General features: G+C 43.2%; 1 protein-coding gene across 3 annotated transcripts in view; it reads left to right on the top strand.

Annotated features, from left to right (window-relative positions):
• The window catches only part of elmo1 (engulfment and cell motility 1 (ced-12 homolog, C. elegans)), a 112,136-nt gene that overhangs the window by 48,165 nt on the left and 44,086 nt on the right, over positions 1-19,885 (top strand). For 2 of the 3 annotated variants that reach the window (XM_069681128.1, XM_069681127.1), the window contains exons 3-15: positions 1,046-1,086; positions 1,214-1,286; positions 1,388-1,438; positions 1,562-1,731; positions 4,967-5,002; positions 6,489-6,588; positions 7,475-7,626; positions 7,748-7,826; positions 9,020-9,070; positions 9,504-9,626; positions 12,353-12,481; positions 16,042-16,146; positions 18,278-18,386. In XM_069681128.1, the coding sequence (XP_069537229.1) occupies positions 1,046-1,086; positions 1,214-1,286; positions 1,388-1,438; positions 1,562-1,731; positions 4,967-5,002; positions 6,489-6,588; positions 7,475-7,626; positions 7,748-7,826; positions 9,020-9,070; positions 9,504-9,626; positions 12,353-12,481; positions 16,042-16,146; positions 18,278-18,386 (1,219 nt within the window). Of the gene's footprint in view, positions 1-1,045; positions 1,087-1,213; positions 1,287-1,387; positions 1,439-1,561; positions 1,732-4,966; positions 5,003-6,488; positions 6,589-7,474; positions 7,627-7,747; positions 7,827-8,701; positions 8,744-9,019; positions 9,071-9,503; positions 9,627-12,352; positions 12,482-16,041; positions 16,147-18,277; positions 18,387-19,885 lie in introns of all 3 variants that reach the window. The other variant, XM_069681130.1, reaches the window with a different exon arrangement.

Genomic DNA, 19,885 nt, shown 5'->3' with positions numbered 1-19,885 from the left:
GATGACTAACAAACAGTCATCGCATGTAGTTCCAAATTAAATGTTTTGACAGCAGGAAAAGTGTCTGTTCGTACAGAGAAAATGACACATTTAAAAAAGCTTTTTGATTCCACCAGATGATAATTGATAGAAAACAGACGATTGGATGAACAAAAGTGTCAATAAAAGACTTTAACAGAGGTATGTCAGCGATTAAGCAGTGCACCTTCGTAGGATCCTCGTTCTTACAGTCATTTATACATCAAATAATCATTTCTACTTGTCTGTATTTGATCTGTTAAGGAGAAGCAGCTCTGAAGTTTAATTGCAGACTGCAAATACATTGTTTCTTAAAACGTTGTTACAAATATGTACATCAACATGTTGGGAGACAGTTCCAAACATTATCTAAACCGCTTATCATGTTCAGGGTCACGTGGGGGCTGGAGTCTATTCCAGCTATCATTGGGCGAGAGGCGGGGTACACCCAGGACTGATCGCCAGTCAATCACAGGGCTGACACATAGAGACAGACAACCTTTCACGCTCACAACCACGGGCAATTTTAGAGTCACCAATGAAGCTAACGAGCATCTTTGGACTGTGGGAGGAAGCCGGAGGGAACCCACGCATGCATGGGGAGAACATGCACACTCCACACAGAAAGGCCCACTTCGTCTGAGCTGGGATTCGAACCAGGAACCTTCTATATTTTTAAAATGTATCATATGTTGTGTTCATGCCTGGTCTCTATCTCCCAATAAGTGTAATGGGGTAAAAGGTACAGTTTGTCCCGCTTTCGTACCCGTATTTATACTTTCCACCACAGTGTAGCAGAATATGCTGCTGATCTGAAGCAGTCTCACACACACTTATGATGAATGACACGACTGTACAGACGTGGTCAGTGATCCCTCATCAGCAGTGAGACAGTTAAGTACAGGCTCCTGATGAACAGCCTGTCATTGTGCCAGTCAGTCCTGTAATCGCTCACTCTTAGCGGACTGTTGTTTTTGGAACTCGAGCCGGACTGCCGACTGAATGTCGTTTTTTTCTTCCTCCACAGAAAAAGCCTCTGTCTGCCATCATTAAAGAAGTGTGCGAGGGGTAAGTCTGTTCTTAATGTGTGCCCGTGCACAGGTTTGAAAACACACACACAAATCCTATTAGCTGCATTTTACACTTTTAATACCAATTATGCAACATTTTTTCTCTCTACATCCGATGTTTTCAGGTGGTCCTTGGGGAACCATGAAAACTTTGCTCTGCAGATTGCTGACGCCACAAATTTCTACATCACAGAAAAGGTTTGTTTGTCCGCTTTTTCACACCAGCTGGAATCATTCAAGGTAAAAATGTGTCTGAAGAGCTCGCTAACGTCCGCTTTTATTTTGGTAAATCTCCACAGAATCGCAATGACATCAAAAACGGCTCCATCCTGCGCTTGACCACCTCTCCTGTAAGTTTAAATCATAGAGCATACTGAAACATTACTCTCATATACATAAGGTATGTGTGCGTCCTTTTACCTCTCATGCATCTTCCTCCTCCTCCTCCTCCTTCGCCTCCTCTCTGTCCACAGTATCAGACTGCCTTCAAGCTCAACGATCGGATCCAGTCGTCCAGCATGGATGCAAAGCTGGAGGCTCTGAAGGACCTGGCCAACGCGTCCCGGGACATCACCTTCGCCCAGGAGTTCATCAACATGGACGGCATCTCGCTGCTCACTCAGATGGTGGAGAGCGGGACCGAGTGAGTAACTCTCTCTCTGGCTTGTGTGTGTTCAGTCGCTGATGTTGCTATTCCTCTGTGTGAGATGAATTTCAAAGGGCTCTCATGATGTTTTATTAACGTAGGTACGATATTACACTTTAAACTGTAGTATAATCATATCCAAGTAACTCTAAAACTTTATTTTAATATAAATAATAGATTCAAAGAGCAGGTGCCGCATCCTTTTATTGGGTCACATTCTAATATGCCCATAATGCTGTTTGATTTCATTGAATTTCTGTCCCACCTACACAGGTTGAGAGTTAAATCTCACTGGGTCTTTGGAGTTGCACTGTGCATTTTGATTGGTTAAAGGGCCAGTTTTTCAACCTCAGTCCAATCATGCTATTATTGGGAGCCCGGCTCGTTCACAATCGTCAGGTTTGAAATGTAGACTGCAGACCCGAAGATTTTTTAGACGATCCATCGGTATATTCTGGTCGTATTTCGGATTCTGTAACGCTCTGAGCCATCGCCTGCAGCGATCAGTGTCCTTGACTGGAAAACGGTAGTATTTCACTGCAGCGTCTCACGCTGGGCCGTTCCTTTCAGAGGGAGGGGCTCAATGCACCCTGGGTGTTGTAGGAATGTAGAATGGGCAAAACCATGAGCTGTTTGTACAACTTTCTCCGCAGCTATGGCGCCAATTTCAAATATTATTGCTTCTATCGATTATAGAGAACACCAGCTTTGACAGACAGTGGCTTTCTCTAGGGGTGAACTGCTCCTTTAAGTTCAAAGCAACAGACTGACCTGCTCTCAGTTTAGTTACACTCCTCGTATTAGTGTGTTAACTAGATTGATGCTGTTACATCAGGAGTTACGGCTTGCCCTCTTGTCTATCGTCAAATTGACTGTAGTTGGGCATACTTGATTTTAACTCTGCTACACTGTGCTGTCTAAATACTGTTAAGAAGCTGCTGCCTTGCAAACCAGCAGTCTCCTGTGGTCGCAAGGTTACATTTTTCAAGGGTAGTCTGCTTCCTGTTGAGCCTGCAGCACATCGACAGGGGCTGTCTGCATAAAAGAAGCCAGGCCGTAACCCCCTTACACCCTCTAAAGGTGCCATCTGAGTGTGTTACTGCTGAGGACAGAGGAAGTGGCCTGTGAAGAACATGCCCAGGAGCTCCTGTTTGCCTTTGTTGACCATGATAGTGATATTACAGAAAAATGGAAAAGAGCTGTGCACTGCGTTCTGACTGTTCAGCAGTGCGTGTGTGCATGTGTGTGTCTGAGTGTGAGGGCCCTGGAGACCGTCTCAAGCTGAAGGTTAAAGCGAGGACCTTTTTTCGCTGAGGTGGAATTTCTCAGCCGTGATGCCAGTGGGAGGTGTGTGTGTGTGTTCCGGTAGCATACTGTGTGAGTGCCAGACTTCAACCAGAGTAAAAACCCGGAGGAGAGTTACAGTAGGAGTGCAAACGTGCATGCAGACATACAGTTTAAACTTGCAGGGATCACACCCTCTCGTTTTTTGCCTCATGCAGCCTCATGTTCATCTCTTTCACCCAGCAAGAGGAAAGCAAACGAGCTGAGTCCAAAGACACATTCATGTTGTGAGAGCATGCAAATACACTTACTTACTAGCGCCATGAAACCCTGACGCTTCTCCTCGCTTGTACACAAAGGGTCACACTCCGGTCAGCTCTTTAATATCTCCTCCTCAGCAGAAAGCACCTAATGATCTCCTATTTCTGTCTGTGCGGCTGCAGCACCTCCAGCACGACACTCACTTTCACTATCTGACAGGAAATCATTGAACCCGCTCCTTTTTTTTGCATCTAACATTCAAACAGGCAAATATTTGACACCATGTGAAGGAGCCGTTGCCGCAGCAGCACTCGTGTTGACTCTGCTTCTGGCTCCTTCATTAAATATGTTTCTATGTAAATTACACCAGAGTTATTCAGAGCTGGAGAGTTTGAAAGTGGCGTCTATAGGCGAGAGGCTCAGCTGTATTTTCATCAACAGAAGGAGCTTATGAAACACACACACACAGATAGGTATCAGGGTCTAACACACACACACGCTCATTAGTGCGTCTGCCAGCTGACTTGGTGAACTGTAATTATTCAAGAGGCTCGGCGCTGCAGACTCTCGAGGGCAGAGTGGTGCTGTGATCTAATGCTTCTGCCATGGATGTTGTGTTGTATTCATGTGGAAATCAGTTGGCCGCTGCTGCTGCTGCTGCTGCTGCTGTTGTTGTTGTAGTCCACGTGAGCGTCCAGCAGGAGCAGGCAGACGTCGCCCCCTACTGTCTAAAACATGTAACAAGGCTCTGTTATGTGCTAAGACACAGAAGGGGTTTCAAATGTGCAGTGCAACTTCAAGAAACTTATTTGGTTATTTAACTTTGAAGACTAACAGGAAGAGGAATTTTTATTGTTTTTAATGAGTCACTTGACCCCCCAAAAACTAATACAGCAAATATTCTCTGTCCATGAGGTGAGGTGAGTGTAGAATATAATTATCCAGGCTGTTCCAGCAGAAGTGTTCTCGTTACTGGTTGTAAAGTGTTTTAATTGGGACTACTTTCTTTCTACTGCAGATGTACTCCCAGTGTGTTCTGTAGGCCGTGCAGAGTAACAGGGACTCTTATTTTGAAAATACACGCAATTCCTTCATATTTAAAATCATGTTTTTCAGCTAATCTATTTGTTTCTTCCTTTTGTGTGTAAATTAATCGCTGCACCAGCATTTTTAATACAAATTCTATGACCATATAAGGATGTGCATCATGCAGTATACATTTGACACCTATTACAGCACATGAAAGGAGATGTTTTGTTCCCGTGCATCATTTATTGAAGATGTTCGAGGTGTATCCTCATATAATCCTTTCGTGTTGTTTCATGTTGAAAGAAAGTGTTATCTGTCTTCTGTTCGTTGTCGTCTCTACCCAAGCTTGATGTGTGACAGTAAGGTCAACTCTTTTGCTGTGAGAATGGGAAGTCTGTGTAAGCAAGGTATATTATAATTGAATGATTTTTGTTTGTAACTTCAGGTTATTTATGTCTTAATTTATACAATAAGAAATCAGTTGTATTATCACTAATATGTTGGACTTGCTTAGAGTCTGGTCTCTTCTGTCAGGGACATTCACACATCACCTTAACCCCACACTCAGGTGTGTGTTGTTCCTGCTCTTTACTGCCTAGGTTTACTCCCTTGTTATTGTTTTCCACTTTTGACGCCAAAGTTTCTCAAATCTTTGCAGGCGCTATCAGAAACTACAGAAGATTATGAAGCCCTGGTAAGCCCCTCCCCTCTCCCCCGGCCGGGTAACCTCATTGGCTCTGTGCTCTTTCCTAACCTGCTGGCTGAGTCTGCATGATTAAGACTCTGGCCCCAGTGCCTTATGGGAAATCGTTATAACACTTACAGGCTTCTTAAATCAGTGTCGCACTTTAATTCTTTGCATGCGGTTTCGAGGACCAGACCCAAACGACTTTCTCTTTCTTCAACGCACTTAAAGAAAGCCAAGATTTATTAACAACACTGAATGAAATACAGAATTTTTTTGGCATTTTTAGAACGGCTTTATGTGTTCTTGTACTATAAGTAAGAGCTTATCTGAATTAAATCTTGGTGATCTTTTAAAGATGGTGCTGCTCAGGGTGAAGGGATTCTCTGTTGCTACTTTACTTACTTTCTCTTCAACATTGTGCGCCTCCATCACTGCAGGAACATCATCCATCCATGCATCAATAAAGTTTTCTTAAACTATATCCACCTTCTAATTTCACTATTCTTTAATTCATGTAGAATTGTTTAGTTAACTACAGTATGTCTTCTAAACACCCAGCACCATCAGCAAAGAAACACTTCAGATTTCAGCTGTGGGTTGCTCATTGTCCATTTGACTTTTCACTAACCAGCTACCAAATCGCTGACCCATAATGCATTGTGCTGATCCACTCATGTTGCAATATTTCTGTCCATCTACAGCCTACATTTTTATTTCCTGATTTGATGATAAACTCAATCTTAAATATGCATCATAAAATATGACACCACGTTAACAGATGCAACATGTTTTATTTTGGTTTGCCGTGTATTTTCACGTCATCCTGACACAATGCAGATGAAACAGTAAAACAGTAGTAGTGCAGGGTGGTTGCAGTGCCAGTCTCAAGCAGTAGAGGTCAGTATGTAAAAACTATTTATCAAGCTATAAAACATTTGAAACCTTAAAGTTGTTGACTTCAAACTGCCTATCATACCCTGAGTTACATGCAGGTTAAACCTATATACTTTGATATGACTCCATGGTTTCTTATTAAGTGCATCCAGCAGACTACGTCTCTTAACAGCTGGGTAACACGTTTCCTGCTTCGGCCTCCTGTGACTCTGCACAGTGATTTATTTGTCCTGATATTGTGTAACTGCATGACTTCACTCTATGATGTAGCTTTCTGCTCCTGATTGAACTCCGCACCGTGCTGCCCGGCTCCGGCTGGCCCTCTGACGCCCTGCTGCTTTTCCGAGGCCCGTGTGTCTGCGCTGCATCGCTAATCTCTTTCCCCATTTCTCCCTGTCCCTGTCTGTTTCTCTGTCCTTCTCCAGCAAGCCTGGTTGCAGTATTAAACTTATATTTCTCTGTCTCCTCTCCGCCTCTGTCTCTGCTGACTGCTCATTCCTTGCTAGTCATCTGGGCTTTGCAGCTACGTACAGTCCAAGCCATCTGCTCGAGTGAAGTTTCCTATTGTGTATGTGTGTTTCTGTGTGTCATCTTTTAGTTTTGGCGACCTGCTGTCCTTCACTCTGACGGCCTTCGTGGAGCTGATGGACCATGGCATCGTCTCATGGGACACTTTCTCTGTGGCCTTCATCAAGAAGGTCAGCCAAGAAAACGTCACATTATACAGGACAGGAATTAAAGAGGGGCTGTGTAATTCTGTTTTTATATAGTCTATATCTGCTGGAAAAGTCCTATAATGGCCTTAAAGAGGGGGTATTAAGCTGTGTCACATTGTTAGATATATATATATGTTACAATGTTGGATGTCCAGACTAAACGTGGGTAAAGTTTCAAATCTGTAGGTTAAAGTATGTTGGAGTAATCCCCAGCTAAAAAAGTCTCAGTCTGCTATGAACGTTCGCTTTCAGACAGACTTCCCCAGACGCTTCACTTTGTGATGTCACAAAGTGGAGGAACTCAATATTTGGGCATCTACCCGAGACACAGCAGAACTTCCTGCCCCTGGCACAGTTCAAGGACACGCCTACGCAGCAGCTCAGTCTGCCTCGGAAATGTTTTTCACTCCACCGCTCTGCTCAACGGCTCTGCTCGTCATGTTTGTTCAGCATTTCTTAGAGGAAGTGTTTCTGTGGCTGTGAAGGAAAGACATCAGTGTTTACTTTAACAAAGGACAAGAGCAGCAGACATTTCAAATCGAAAAAGTGAAGGTTACTCCTTACCGACAACTGCCAGAGCACCGGTGTGAGAAAATTATGAGGTTTTTTAACTTATGCTAAGCTACTCCAAAGGTATCACAGAGTGAAATATGAAGCGTGAAATTAGCATCATACCCCTCCTTTAAGGTATGAAGTGCTGACTGGCAGTTTAACTTGAAGTTATGTTTCTAGCTGCCTAGAGTAACTTTAGTTTTAGCCATCCTCCTTTAAATTTTAACATCTTTATGTCTTTTAGGCACAACTGTTGATAGATGATTAAGTGTTTTCTGCACATCCCTTCACCTCTCCTGCTCTGTCCCTCCTGCAGATCGCCAGCTATGTGAACAAGTCGGCCATGGACACAGCGGTGCTGCAGCGCTCCCTGGCCATCCTGGAGTCCATGGTGCTCAACAGTCAGGATCTTTACCACAAGGTGGCGCAAGAGATCACCATTGGACAGCTCATCCCTCATCTTCAGGGGTAAATGGACCAGTAGACTTTAATTACAATGTGATAACTGCATTCCAAACCACAACGCTAGGTGACAGTAACCTTCTTTTTTTGTGAAGTTAATATTGTTTGTGCTTATTTTAAATTTCAGGACGGATCAGGACATTCAGACGTACACTATTGCGGTCATCAACGCTCTGTTCCTTAAAGCTCCCGAGGAGAAGAGACAGGTGAGGCACCCGCAGCACTTTCACACTGTACTACAGACAGAATATGATACTCCTATGATAATCCTTTTTATGTTGCTGTATATGTGATGTCTTACATGATACATTCACATGTTATCTCATTGTTTTTCTGCTGTAACAGTGTACTATGTGTGTATCTTTGTGTCCTTTCTTTCTTACACATCCCCTTTTATGATGTAACTGTAAAATCCTGGAGAAATATCCTGATTAACTCCCAACAGACCACCTTATTCCCCTCTGCAGACGTGATGTTTTCTCCTCTACTACTCTCCTATATCTCCCCTCATCCCTCTTTCCCACACCTATGTCACACTCTGCCCTGCAGCCAATCACATGACGCCTTGTATCAGCACCATAGGGTCCAGAGATGTGCTGTGACATTAATAATGAATGATGCTAACCCACAGCTTTTCTCCGATGCAGCACACAAAGTTGAAGGCACGGCATGCAGAAAAAAAGCCTCACAGCACAGACGCTGCATACAGAGCGCAGCACACTGAGATGTTGCAGTGCTTCTTGTAGGGTCTCAACAGGCTGCTCAATCAGATTCATATAGTAGGCAGTAATTTGAAGGAACTTATTGGGTTGTTTAGGTGATTTATGTCTCTAAAGGACACATAACAGCGCATGTGTTTGTGTTTCTGTGAGTCGACCTCGAGTAAAGCTCTTCTTATGATCCCCCAGCCTCCCACCATTCTGCTGACTCCGTCACCTCCCCCTCCCTTTTTCTCCCACCGCTGACAGGAAATATATTTTTTAACCTCCTCGCAGACGCTCTTCTGTCCACATCCACTCACTCACCCTCTCTGTCTCTCTGTGTCTCTGACTTTGTCTCCTCACTGCACACGATATGGTAGTTTGATGAGCACATTGTGGACATCCTAAATTGTCCCCTGACAGTAAGTGCACGCTTGATTAGCACACTTTGTAGTTTGCACTGTAGAAGACATCCGTTAGTGCATCTAGTTTCCCCTTTTTTTAAGATTCTTTTTGGGATGGCTTTCTAATTTTCCTCGGCCTGACGCTGCTAACTTTGCAGTGCGCCGTGGCAGTTTCTGTTTATTTTGCCCTCATCATTTCTCATTATAACGTAAAAGCCCTTAAAAACAGATTTATTTTGGTGGTATATTGTTGTGTCTCCTCTAATATTCCTCCCTTCTTTTCTCCCTCTATAGGAGATGGCCCATATTCTCGCCCAAAAGCAGCTGCGATCCATCATCCTCAGTGTAAGTCTAACTATGCCCCTCTCCTCTTCACCTCTCTGTCTCTGTGTCTCCTTCTCTCTATTTTTATCCCTGCTCGAGTTTATTTCTCTGCACCAGTGTGGTATAAGACAGCAAAATGACACCTGACACTTCTGCTTCTCTCTCACACTGCTGGTTATTATCTACTGTACTTACTTTCTCACACCTGTGCTCCCCTCTCCTGTCTTTCACCCTTTGCGCCGTGTTAAATCAAATTTCTTTCCCTCCGCTTCCGTCATCTGTCTTATGCTCCCTAATCCTCATCATTCTCTTCCAAATCCTCTTATTCCTCTAAAATCCATGTCTCATCTTTCTCACCCCCGAAAACCCCCTGTCCTCTCTCCCTCTCTTTCACCTTCTCCCTGCACATCTAACACCTCCCTCCCCTCCTCTGTTTGTCCTCCACCTCGTGCAGAATGTGATCCGGAGCCCCACACCCATCAACGATGAGATGGCCCACCAGCTGTACGTGCTGCAGGTGCTCACCTTCAACCTGCTGGAGGACCGCATGATGACCAAGATGGATCCGCAGGACCAGGTGGGGGACTGTGAATAATGCTGACAGGACTGGGTGACAAATGGAGGGAGGGAGGGAGAGCTGGATGAAGGACAGAAGAATGGGTAGATGCCAGACAGGGAAAGGAGAGGACATCATGTTTTCAAAGCTGTATTCCTTTATTTTGTAACCTTTTTTTAACCAGGAAAAAAGCTCTTAAGATTACAAAACCGACATAAACATAAATATATGAAGCAGAACGTCTACAGCCGGATGTGTCTGCCTCCAAGTTATTCAAGATCACCTTAAAAGCATCCAGTGAGACAAGTTCCTTTACTTCCAGGTCTTTTTGTAATGTAAAGGGAGCAGCAAACTTAAAGGAGCAATATGTGTCATTGACAGCTAGCGTCCAAAAAAGGTACTGCAGTCCAAATTCAAACTATTGGAGAGCTCCCCCCGCCCCCTCCTCCCCAGATTCTAATGTTAGTATTTCCTGCTTCAGCGTTCCAAGCGTGGTTGGAAAGCACAGGGGAGACCTATCGGTCTGCCCCAGGGCCCAAGCTGCCGCTAGCTTCGGGGCTAACTCCCGTCACTTTACACACACAGCAGCGAGCAGGAGGCAAGACACGGGTGTGCGGCTTCAGTCTTGAGGAGTATGTGGCTTTATTTCACACACAGCCTGACTGTACAATCGTTCTGTTACTTTCAGTCACTGATAACACTCATGCGCACACACTCACTTCCTTAGTCTCTCACTCACGAGCAAGTGAGTACGAGCAACACTGCCCACACTCACGCACTCAGCTTTTCCCAAAGAGAGCTGTGCTTCTAGTACAACATGAAGCTCACGCGGGTTGCCAGGTTGAGGACACTCAACCGACTTGTGTGCAGGACGTGCGCTTTGACAATGACAAGCAACGAGTCCTGTGCGCCAATTCGCTTCATATCTGGCAACCCGGGGTGACGAAATGGGCAGTGGGTGGGATCGCGCAGGCCAAAAGGCACGCAGATGTTCTGCACCAGAGTGGAAATTTCAGGAGGACATACTGGCTGCAGCATTGTTGTCGGAGAAGGCATTTAAAGACATATCATGGCCATTTTACGATAAATTCCAAATATATATTAAATATTTACATATTGTTCCTTTAAACGCTTTTTCCCCTGTTCAGTTCTGACCTTTGGGACAGACGGTAAGAAAAGCTGACTGAAGATTGTCAGTTCCTGTGCTCTTTTGATGTATGATAGAGGGTACGAGGGAAGCACACCTAAAATACATGTGTAATAAAGAATACACCAGTGTTTTAGTCTACATGTGGACAAGGCAGCCCATCCAACACGTGCATACATCAGTCATGAGTGAGGGCTGTAATATTAGTGATGAACCTCAATGCTCCATGATGCACAGTGTTCAGAGCATGTGAGCTCTGAGAAGAGGCATGCATGTATAAAACATCAACGTAGTTGAGCTCAGACACAAAAGTGGCGGCAACCAGTCTATTTTTAGACTCTAAAGAAAGGCAGGATTTGATTCTAAAATAAAACCCAGTTTAAGTTTTAGTCTTTTTACGAACTGCTGAACATGTGAGAGAGTCATGGCTTAAAATACAAAGATGTTTGTATTGAGTTACAGACTGTGGAAAAGTGGAGATGACAGGACGGTTTGGTGGCTGTGATTTTGTATTTGAGAACAGCCTGACTTTAGTTTGATCTGCGTTTAAATATAGTTTGAGATTATAAACATTTTGTTGAACAATGTTAAAAGCAAGTTGTAGTTTAAAACAATTGATAAACACAGATTTGTCACTAACAGATACAATGATCCTTATTCAGAGTTTGTTAGCTGTAGTGTAAATACCTAAAGTTCAAAGAGGTTCACATGACATGGTTTGATTGATATGTTTTCTCCATTAACTCTTACTTGAAATGATGATGCATTTAATGTTAGAAAATAATGTTACAAAACAGGAAATACTCCGTTGTAAGTTCAAGCTCATTCATTAACAATGCACTTGATTGAAGACACGTCTTACGGGAACATGTTTTATTGTGAAAGTCATCAGGATGTACTGAGTTATCAACCAGTCTCACGACATATAGAAGTAATGTGATTTGTAATAACACACATGAGGAAATGTATTTGTTGGTGACTCTTTTGAGCAGTGGATTTAAACATATTTGATGCACATTTATTGTGAGATTTCACTCAGTCAAAACGATGTATGTGGGATAGACTCAACTACAGTACACGTGTTTATTATAATGACTGAACATGTCAGCGAGTGAAACTTTGTGGCTTTTGTACAACAATGACGCAGCATTATTTCATTGTAGGTTGTTTTCTTTACTGGGATTTGTTAACAGTTATAGAGTTATAAATATATAGAGTGTCACCAGACTTGTCCTTTATAATGATACATTAGCAAGCTAAAACATGCCTCAGGGAGTTCAGGTAGAAGTAGTACATCTCAGAGAGGATTCCTCACCCCGGACAACTCAGCAAAATGCAACTACTCTGAGAAAAGAAGCATTAATGTTTTATTCAGCAGCTCTCGCACAGTTTGGAAATGGCCAGGTTTCAAAAAACTGTTATTTCAGGTTTCCAAAGTAATAAAAACAGTGGAGAGACATGGCTGCTGGCCAGATTGCACTACAACAACCCCAGACAGAGAAGAAGAGGCTGAAGAAATGCGAAATCATAAAATGTGGAATAGAAGAAAAGATGTATGGCTTTATGAGCAGCACTTTAATATTCTCCTCTCCGTGTGCAGGCTCAGAGGGACATCATCTTCGAGCTGCGGAGGATCGCCTTCGACGTGGAGTGTGAGCCCAACAACAGTGGCAGCATCGAGAAACGCAAGTCCATGTACACCCGCGACTACAAGAAGCTTGGCTTCATCGTAAGTTGGACACGGTTCAGTCCTTCGTGTGTGTGCGTATGTGTGTTTATCAGCCAGAGAATGAGATAAGAGAGAGAAACACAAGCCAGTCTGTCCACACGGTGCAGCTGTTAATTGGATGTGATGGTCCTTCATTTTAACATTTGTAGATAAAAGCGTGGCTGTGTCTGTCTGCGAGTATTCATGTAAAGTACTTCTAAAAAAGCACCCTGCCCTAGGACAAATGTTTTCAGCAGCAGAGTGTTTTAGCAAAGTGTAACAAGTGATATTTCTCCTTCAGCTAAAAAGTGGCTCATTGGGCTTATTTTTTTCTTCATTTAACATTATTAGATTGATAATACTTCTGCATCAAAGTATTTGCAGCAATTTCATGTTGTATCTTCTTGAGATGGAGCTCATTTTCTAAATGTAATATACTGTTTGGTGTTTTCAAAGTGGTCCTGAACCTCAGCATCAGACCCCTTCCAAACAGTCACAGGATACATTTTAGGGGGTTAAAAGGAGGGAACCATCCATCCATTATCTATACTGCTTATCCTGTTCAGGGTCGCGGGGAGGCTGGAGCCTATCTCAGCTGTCAGAGGCAGGGCCTCTCGCCCCAATGACGGCTGGGATAGGCTCACCTGAACTGATTGGCAGTCAGACAGAGACAGACAACCTTTCACACTCACACGTACAGGCAATCTAGAATCACTAATGAACCTAACGAGCATGTCTCTGGACTGTGGGAGGAAGCCGGAGTACCCGGAGGACACCCACGCATGCACGAGGAGAACTTGCAAACTCCACACAGAAAGGCGCCCTTCGGCCAAACCGGGATTCGAACTAGGAACCTTCTAGCTGTGAGGCGACAGCACTAACTACTGCACCAACCTGCAGCCCGTATTTGTGTTGATTTATTTTGTACTTTTTTATCAATCAATCAAATTTTATTTGTATAGCGTCAATCATAACCAAAGTTATCTCAAGACACTTTACAAACAGAGCAGGTCTAGACGGTACTCTTTTTGTTATATCATTTAGAGAGAGACCCAACATGAATCCACCGTGAGAAGCACTTACCAACATTTGGCACAGTGGCAGAAACAGGCAGTTTTTGTTTGTTAGAGGGATAGTTCAGACTTTTAGAAGTGGCGTTGTAAGAGTTAGTTATTCAAAGTCAGTGTTTGTTCCATATTGAGGCTGTACGGTTAAAAATGAAGTGCCAAAGAAAAGAGCTTTAGCGCTACATAGCTTAGCTTCTGTGTCTGCACTCTAGCAGGCTTCTCCAAACAGAGGCCGTGCTGACCGCCATCAAACGTATGTAATACATTCACTAGAAGTACCTCATACAACCCCACTTCAGAAAAATCCACTCTATCCCTTTAAGAGGTAAAAAAGCTAAAAGAAAAGTGACCCAATGTTTTGATGTATAAAAACACATTTTCTCATCCTATTATGCTGCAGTTCCTCCTTCAGGCTTTTTAATCTCCTCTCACTCACATCCTTCCGAAGATTTTTCTCGTTCTCTCGTCTTCCTACCTTCAAGCATGCATGTTTTAATACACTGTATATGAATGTGTGGCTTCGTGTTGCAGGCAGTGGTCTAACTATAGCAGAGGAACTTGAACTAACCCCTCTGTGGCTCGGTGTAAGCTCAGAGCTGTTTCGGGGCTCTTCCCGTCCTCGCTCCCTCTGCAGCGTGCTCATTGAAGATAAGGACAATTGAGCTGCCTTGTCTCTGCTAGTGTGGAGAAAACCCACCTTCAAAATCCTCAGTGTGCTATACACGCCAGACTGCCTGCAGACAGACAAAAGAGCTGCACACATAACTCTTAGATGGACATTATCACTGCTTGAATAATATGTTTGCTGTCTAATACCTTCGTGCTGCACGTGCTGGAATATTTTCACACGTCTGAACGAGTGTATATTTTAAGATATGTGTGTGTCTGTTTCTGTTTTAAGCCCGTAAGTCTGCTTCCTGTCAGGCAGAATTACAGAACTGATGAGCCAGACCTCACTGTCCTCCATTCCTCTTTCATCCTCTGCTTTCCTCCCTCCTCTTCCTGTCGCTTTCCCCTTCAACATCCCGTCTCGCCCGTTTAAAGTCAAGATGAGCGTCAGACTGGTGTGTTTGCATGTGTATCTGTGGATTTAATCATTAGTCGACCGAATTCTCTGCCGTATCTTGGGGGAATTAAGTATGATACGCTGTGACAGGCGGGCAGCATTAATTAGCATATCTCATGCAATATTTAGGAGGCGAAGAGGAGGGAGTGGAGAAGTTAGAGGAGCAGGGTTGTTATTGCAAAGTTTTGGGTTTGTTTTTTGGAAATTATGGGAGTTGGCGGCTTTGCAGAAGTTGAAACTAACTGTTTTTTAAAGCATAATGAACATTTTTAGATTGTTTTTTATGGGAGGTTTATCCCTATCTGAGTCGAGTGTCTAAAGATGAAGTGTTGTGTCGTGTACAGATTGTACAGCCTCTTAAGGGGGCCTTCCAGACAGCTAGAGGTTTGAAATTTGCTTGAGCATAGCATTCCTATCAAATAAAAACTTTGTATTTCACTGCAAATATAATTTGCATTTGGGGCGCTGGTTTAGCTCAGCGGTTAAATCGGCGGCCCATGTACAGATGCCACAGTCCCCCGATGCGGCGCCCCTGTTGCTGCGTGTCATCCCCACTCTCTCTTCCTTCGTTTCCAACAATATCGACGGTCCTCTCTATCAATAAAGGAATAAAAGGCCAAAAAAATCATCTTTAAAAAAAGATAGATATATCTTTATATAAAAATAAAGGTCAAGGAGTTTTCAGCTGTTTCCTCTCTGCAGAAGAAGCAGGTCAGTGCCTTAAACAAAATAGCAATAGTTCTTTAGTTTATCTGAAAACCTCAAAATCATCTTAACAGTACCCATAGATATTCTATTATGCAAATTAGTTGGATTTTTAAATGTGTTACTTAAAGATGGGACTGTCCTAGAAAAACCTTCTGTGAGGTGCATTCAAGGACATTTTGAAATTCAGGAACTCAGCCTCTTGAAAGGACTGAAATAAAACCCAGAAGTGGAACCAAACGACAGCATGGAGGCTGTGAAATGGGGGATTTAAATGCAGGAGTTTGGTTTTCATCGCCATGAAAACAACTTTTTCCTGTAAGCATTTTACTTGGTTCTAAGAGATGTCTGTGTTTCTGTTTTTGTGGGCGGGTAGATCAGAAAAAGCTGATGTCATGTACCCAAATGCACCAATGAGAAATTAAGCAATATTTGAAATAAGGTCTGATAACAGTTGTGAGGTTGTTTACTCATGGTATCTTATTACAGGACTTTTGAATGGTCCGACTTGAATCATGCTTTGAGTAGTGCAGTGTATTGGCTGTATGATCGCTGAACACTGATTTCCTCCCCCTATAGCAGGAAACTGGTTGACCTGTTTAGCTTGCGATGTGATTGCCTGTATGTTGCTGTGTGCTCAGAAAAAAAACACATTCAGTGGATTAAACCTAAAAGAATAGCAACACCAAATATCTTAAAGGGATTAGGTAGTGTTCTGACTCGTCTCCTCCTCTCTCCCTCAGAATCATGTGAATCCAGCTGTGGATTTCACACAGATCCCTCCCGGCATGCTGGCTCTGGATAACATGTTGTATTTTGCCAAGCACCAGCAGGACGCCTACATCAGGGTAAGCCACGCACACACACATATGTAGACGCACACACACTGCTCGCTGATTTCTATTGTGTTTCTCCTGGTCACCTCCTCTTCCTACATACCAAACCGTCTCCCCTGCAGCTCATTCACTGATCTGTCGTCTCTGGCTCGTACACACATTTTCTCTCAGCGAAAACTGTGTTTCATGAATTTTCTCTGCAATGAAAATGATTTAATTCCTTTCATTGTCAGTCCCCGAGCACTGCTGTTATAATTTTATAATTTTTTCATGAGAGGTAACATCATTTTACACATCTCCATAACAGACTCGTATATATATCACAGCAGTGATTGTGTGTAATGGGATGATATTCGCAGGTTTGGCGATCAGCGTGTTTGAGTTGTGTTAGTATGTATCTCTCATCGTCTGCACAACTAAGACGTCTCTTTTGTCACTTTGGAGTCCGCAGACCGAGTCCTTATCAGTCCACCTGAGGGAATTAAAAAACACAGCCTCCAATTTCCCAAATTAAACTGTCAGCAGCTAAAATGATTGGGACCTTGATGGCCTCATTTATGGTGCTTCTCCACCATCCACATAATGAGAGTGAATTCTGCTGCTGAGATTTTATTTATGTTTTTTGGCTTCCGAGCAGAAAGTTTAGAAGGTCGGAGGAGGTCGAATGATGACTGATTGTGTCAACGTGAGACGTTTATGGTAAAATGACCTTCAGTGGGACGAGCCAGCAAGGCAATTTCAAATTAACACAAATGTATTTTATATAACAACAGTGCATTTACAGCCGCCACACCTCTACCAAGGCCTCCAAATACTTAAAGTTATAATCTCGAAGATCTTAGTTTCGTTCTCTTTGGCAATACCTGTGGCGATAAATTGTAATTGCAGGAGCACACTTCCAGATATCAAGACAGCGTTGCATGTGTGACGTCCACGGTTGGCTCCGGTTGTAACTCTAGATTTTCCTCGCTGACGGTCGCTTTCCTTTTTCGACTGTTTGTCTTCATCTGAGCGTCGAATTTGTTTCTTTTCTTTGGATTTATTTTTGAAGTTGTATCTGTAGTCATCCATCTTTGTTTGTTCAGCCATATTAGATTGTTTGCTCGCTACACTTGCAGAGACCGGAAAAGCAGCCGCTTAGCTCCGCCTACCCTCTCTGGCAGACCAACCACTGCTGGGTGATGGAAAACGTGTCGCTAACTGGGCGCCGCTTGTGATGTTTTCCGTGAATGTCGCCACAGACACCCAGTCCATTATAATACTATATACTGCAAATGCAAAGGCTTTCATCAGTGGGCCGTAGGCTCAATCACCATTGTGTTACCTCATTCAGCGATAGATAGTGACTTAGACATTTATTTACGTGAAAATCTTCAACATTTTTACTTTAACTCAATTTGTGTTTTGTTCATCAGATGATTCTCAAGGATCTGAGTGATTCTGTCTTTTGTTCTCCTGTCAGAACCAGCCTGTGGCAGACAGCAATGCATGCCAGCACCACCTGGTGACACTTAGAATGAGATAAATGCTTGATGCATAAATATAAATATGCTCCACATAGTCTTTTATCTGCATCTGGATCCAGACCTTTAGCCATTTGTAATACTGCCTAAATTCAGAGAATATTAAGGCTTTTTTAGTTTAAATCATTTTCATTGAGGAAGCAGTTATCAAACAAACACACAAGTCAGCAAGCAAAATAACAGAAGGAAGAAAAGACAAAAAAACAAAGAAAAAGGTACACAACTATCCCCTTATCCCTCCCCCTCCCCCTCCTCGGGACTTTACTTCATGAGGGTTATCAAAGTCGTACAGTTATCCTGAGTTTACATCTTCAATCTATTGAATAAGGGGATGCCAAATTTTGTTAAAGTGCCTCAATTTATCTGATAATGAGAGCCGAATTCTCTCCAAATGCGAGAGTTTTACCATTTCTTAAAGCCATTTTTTAACTTTCAAAATATTAGATTTTTTTGCTCTGATAAGTGCGGGAAGTATCCGCTGTTGTTGACATTTATTAAGCTGGGGAAACTGATCAGAGACTCCAAACAGATTAAAGCTTTTTAAAACATGACCTGACCCAGAATCAAACTAATGACTTAAGCAGAGGTACGATCCTGATATTTCTTGTCTGCTTTTCTAGATCGTCCTGGAGAACAGCAGTCGAGAAGACAAGCACGAGTGTCCGTTCGGCCGCAGCAGCATCGAGCTGACCAAGATGCTCTGTGAGATCCTGAAAGTGGGCGAGCTTCGTAAGTCTGCACGAACACACCTTCCTCACTCAGTGTGCTGCTGCTGCTCGTTCTTCCTCTCACAAATACATGCATATTCTTCTGTGCACAAAAATACAAACACACACATAATCACAAGTACACCTTCCTGTTCACGTGAGAGCAGCCATTACACTCAGTAATTTGTGCAGCCGGGAGTTCATTATTTAGCGATGCACCTCGCTCCCAGTGAGCCCCTTTCAGCCTAATACACCGCCTCTGGGAGGCACAGTGCGCCGAGAAAGTGATGCTGTGCCCACGTCCACTCCAAATTGATCTGCCCTTTTCATTTGTCTTTACTTGTTTAAATGGGCGAGTTGGTCTCCGCTCTGCTGCAGACTGACCCCTGCTGCTCCCTGTAGGGAGGGAGGCTGCGTTCTTAGCTCCGTTTCAAACTGATGTGCCCTTTTCCTTCTGCTCATATCTTTTTCTTCATTCAGGATTTAGACCTCGCTGCATTGCAGGGGTCGCAGCTCTTGGCGGTAAAAGACTTAATTCCATAAAAGAACAGTGACTTCTGCCTTTAGAGAAATTTCACACAAATTCTCTCAGCTGCTGATAAAAAGAAGCAGGCTAGGTTTCAAGACGAGATAAGGAGGCACAGGAATACTTTTAAACATTTCTACGTTTCATATTGTCAGTTCCTGTGCCTTTTTTAATATGCTCTTATCTCTGCCAGACGCCGCTCTAATGCAAAATGTCTCCACCTTCCTCCCTGTCCTCATCACATTGTGAGCACGTAGCCTGCAGACGCTTGCAGGCTACGATACTTTATTATACAAATGTAGCTCACCGACAACTTTTGACCTGCACGTATGTCTGAACACATTTACATAGCTTTTAGTGTTTCTTATTCAGTGACCTGCTGGCTCTGTCTTCCTTACTCTATGTTTGTGATGTATTTTTTTGTGTCTCGTCCGTTTTCATCCAAATGTGCTCCGCCGCACATGCCCTTTTGATCTCCTCTCTTAGCTGAGATTGCTTCCCTTTTAGTGTCTCTTAGAAAGATCACTTTGACCCCATACACTTCAAAATGCAGATTAAGCATCTAGACTTGTCCCAAAATAAGGGAGCGTCTTTATCTCCACAGCTTTTGTAAGCATGTAGTTGAGAGCTTATGCAATAGAGCTAAATCCCCGTCATGAATTAGACTTTGTTTTGGAGAGACTTGCATGTTCAGAGAAATAGAGATTGGGCGAGGGCACAGAAAACAAATATGCTAGCAGATTTACCTTCTATCCTTGTTATTGTTGATATAAAGGGAAGACTGTGACATGTTATGATGGTGTAAATGCTTTAGCTGCATCCGAGCAGTGACCTTGACTCGGAGCTCTGAGCCGTTTTATTCCCAGCAGCTGTATTTTGTCCTCTTTACTGAGGCTGTTAGTCCACGAGACTGAACCTGCATTTAATATTTATGATGTGTGTATGTGCGTTTATTTGTGCTCTGTGTGTGTGCAAGATGGGGGTCAGATAAGAGC

The sequence above is a fragment of the Semicossyphus pulcher genome, unplaced genomic scaffold (assembly GCF_022749685.1).
Source record: "Semicossyphus pulcher isolate SPU_LCO1_2020_fin unplaced genomic scaffold, fSemPul1.0.p SCAF_5, whole genome shotgun sequence".
Taxonomy (NCBI): domain Eukaryota; kingdom Metazoa; phylum Chordata; class Actinopteri; order Labriformes; family Labridae; genus Semicossyphus; species Semicossyphus pulcher.
Note: the sequence above shows the minus strand (reverse complement) of the source record. Positions and strands in the feature narration are given on the sequence as shown.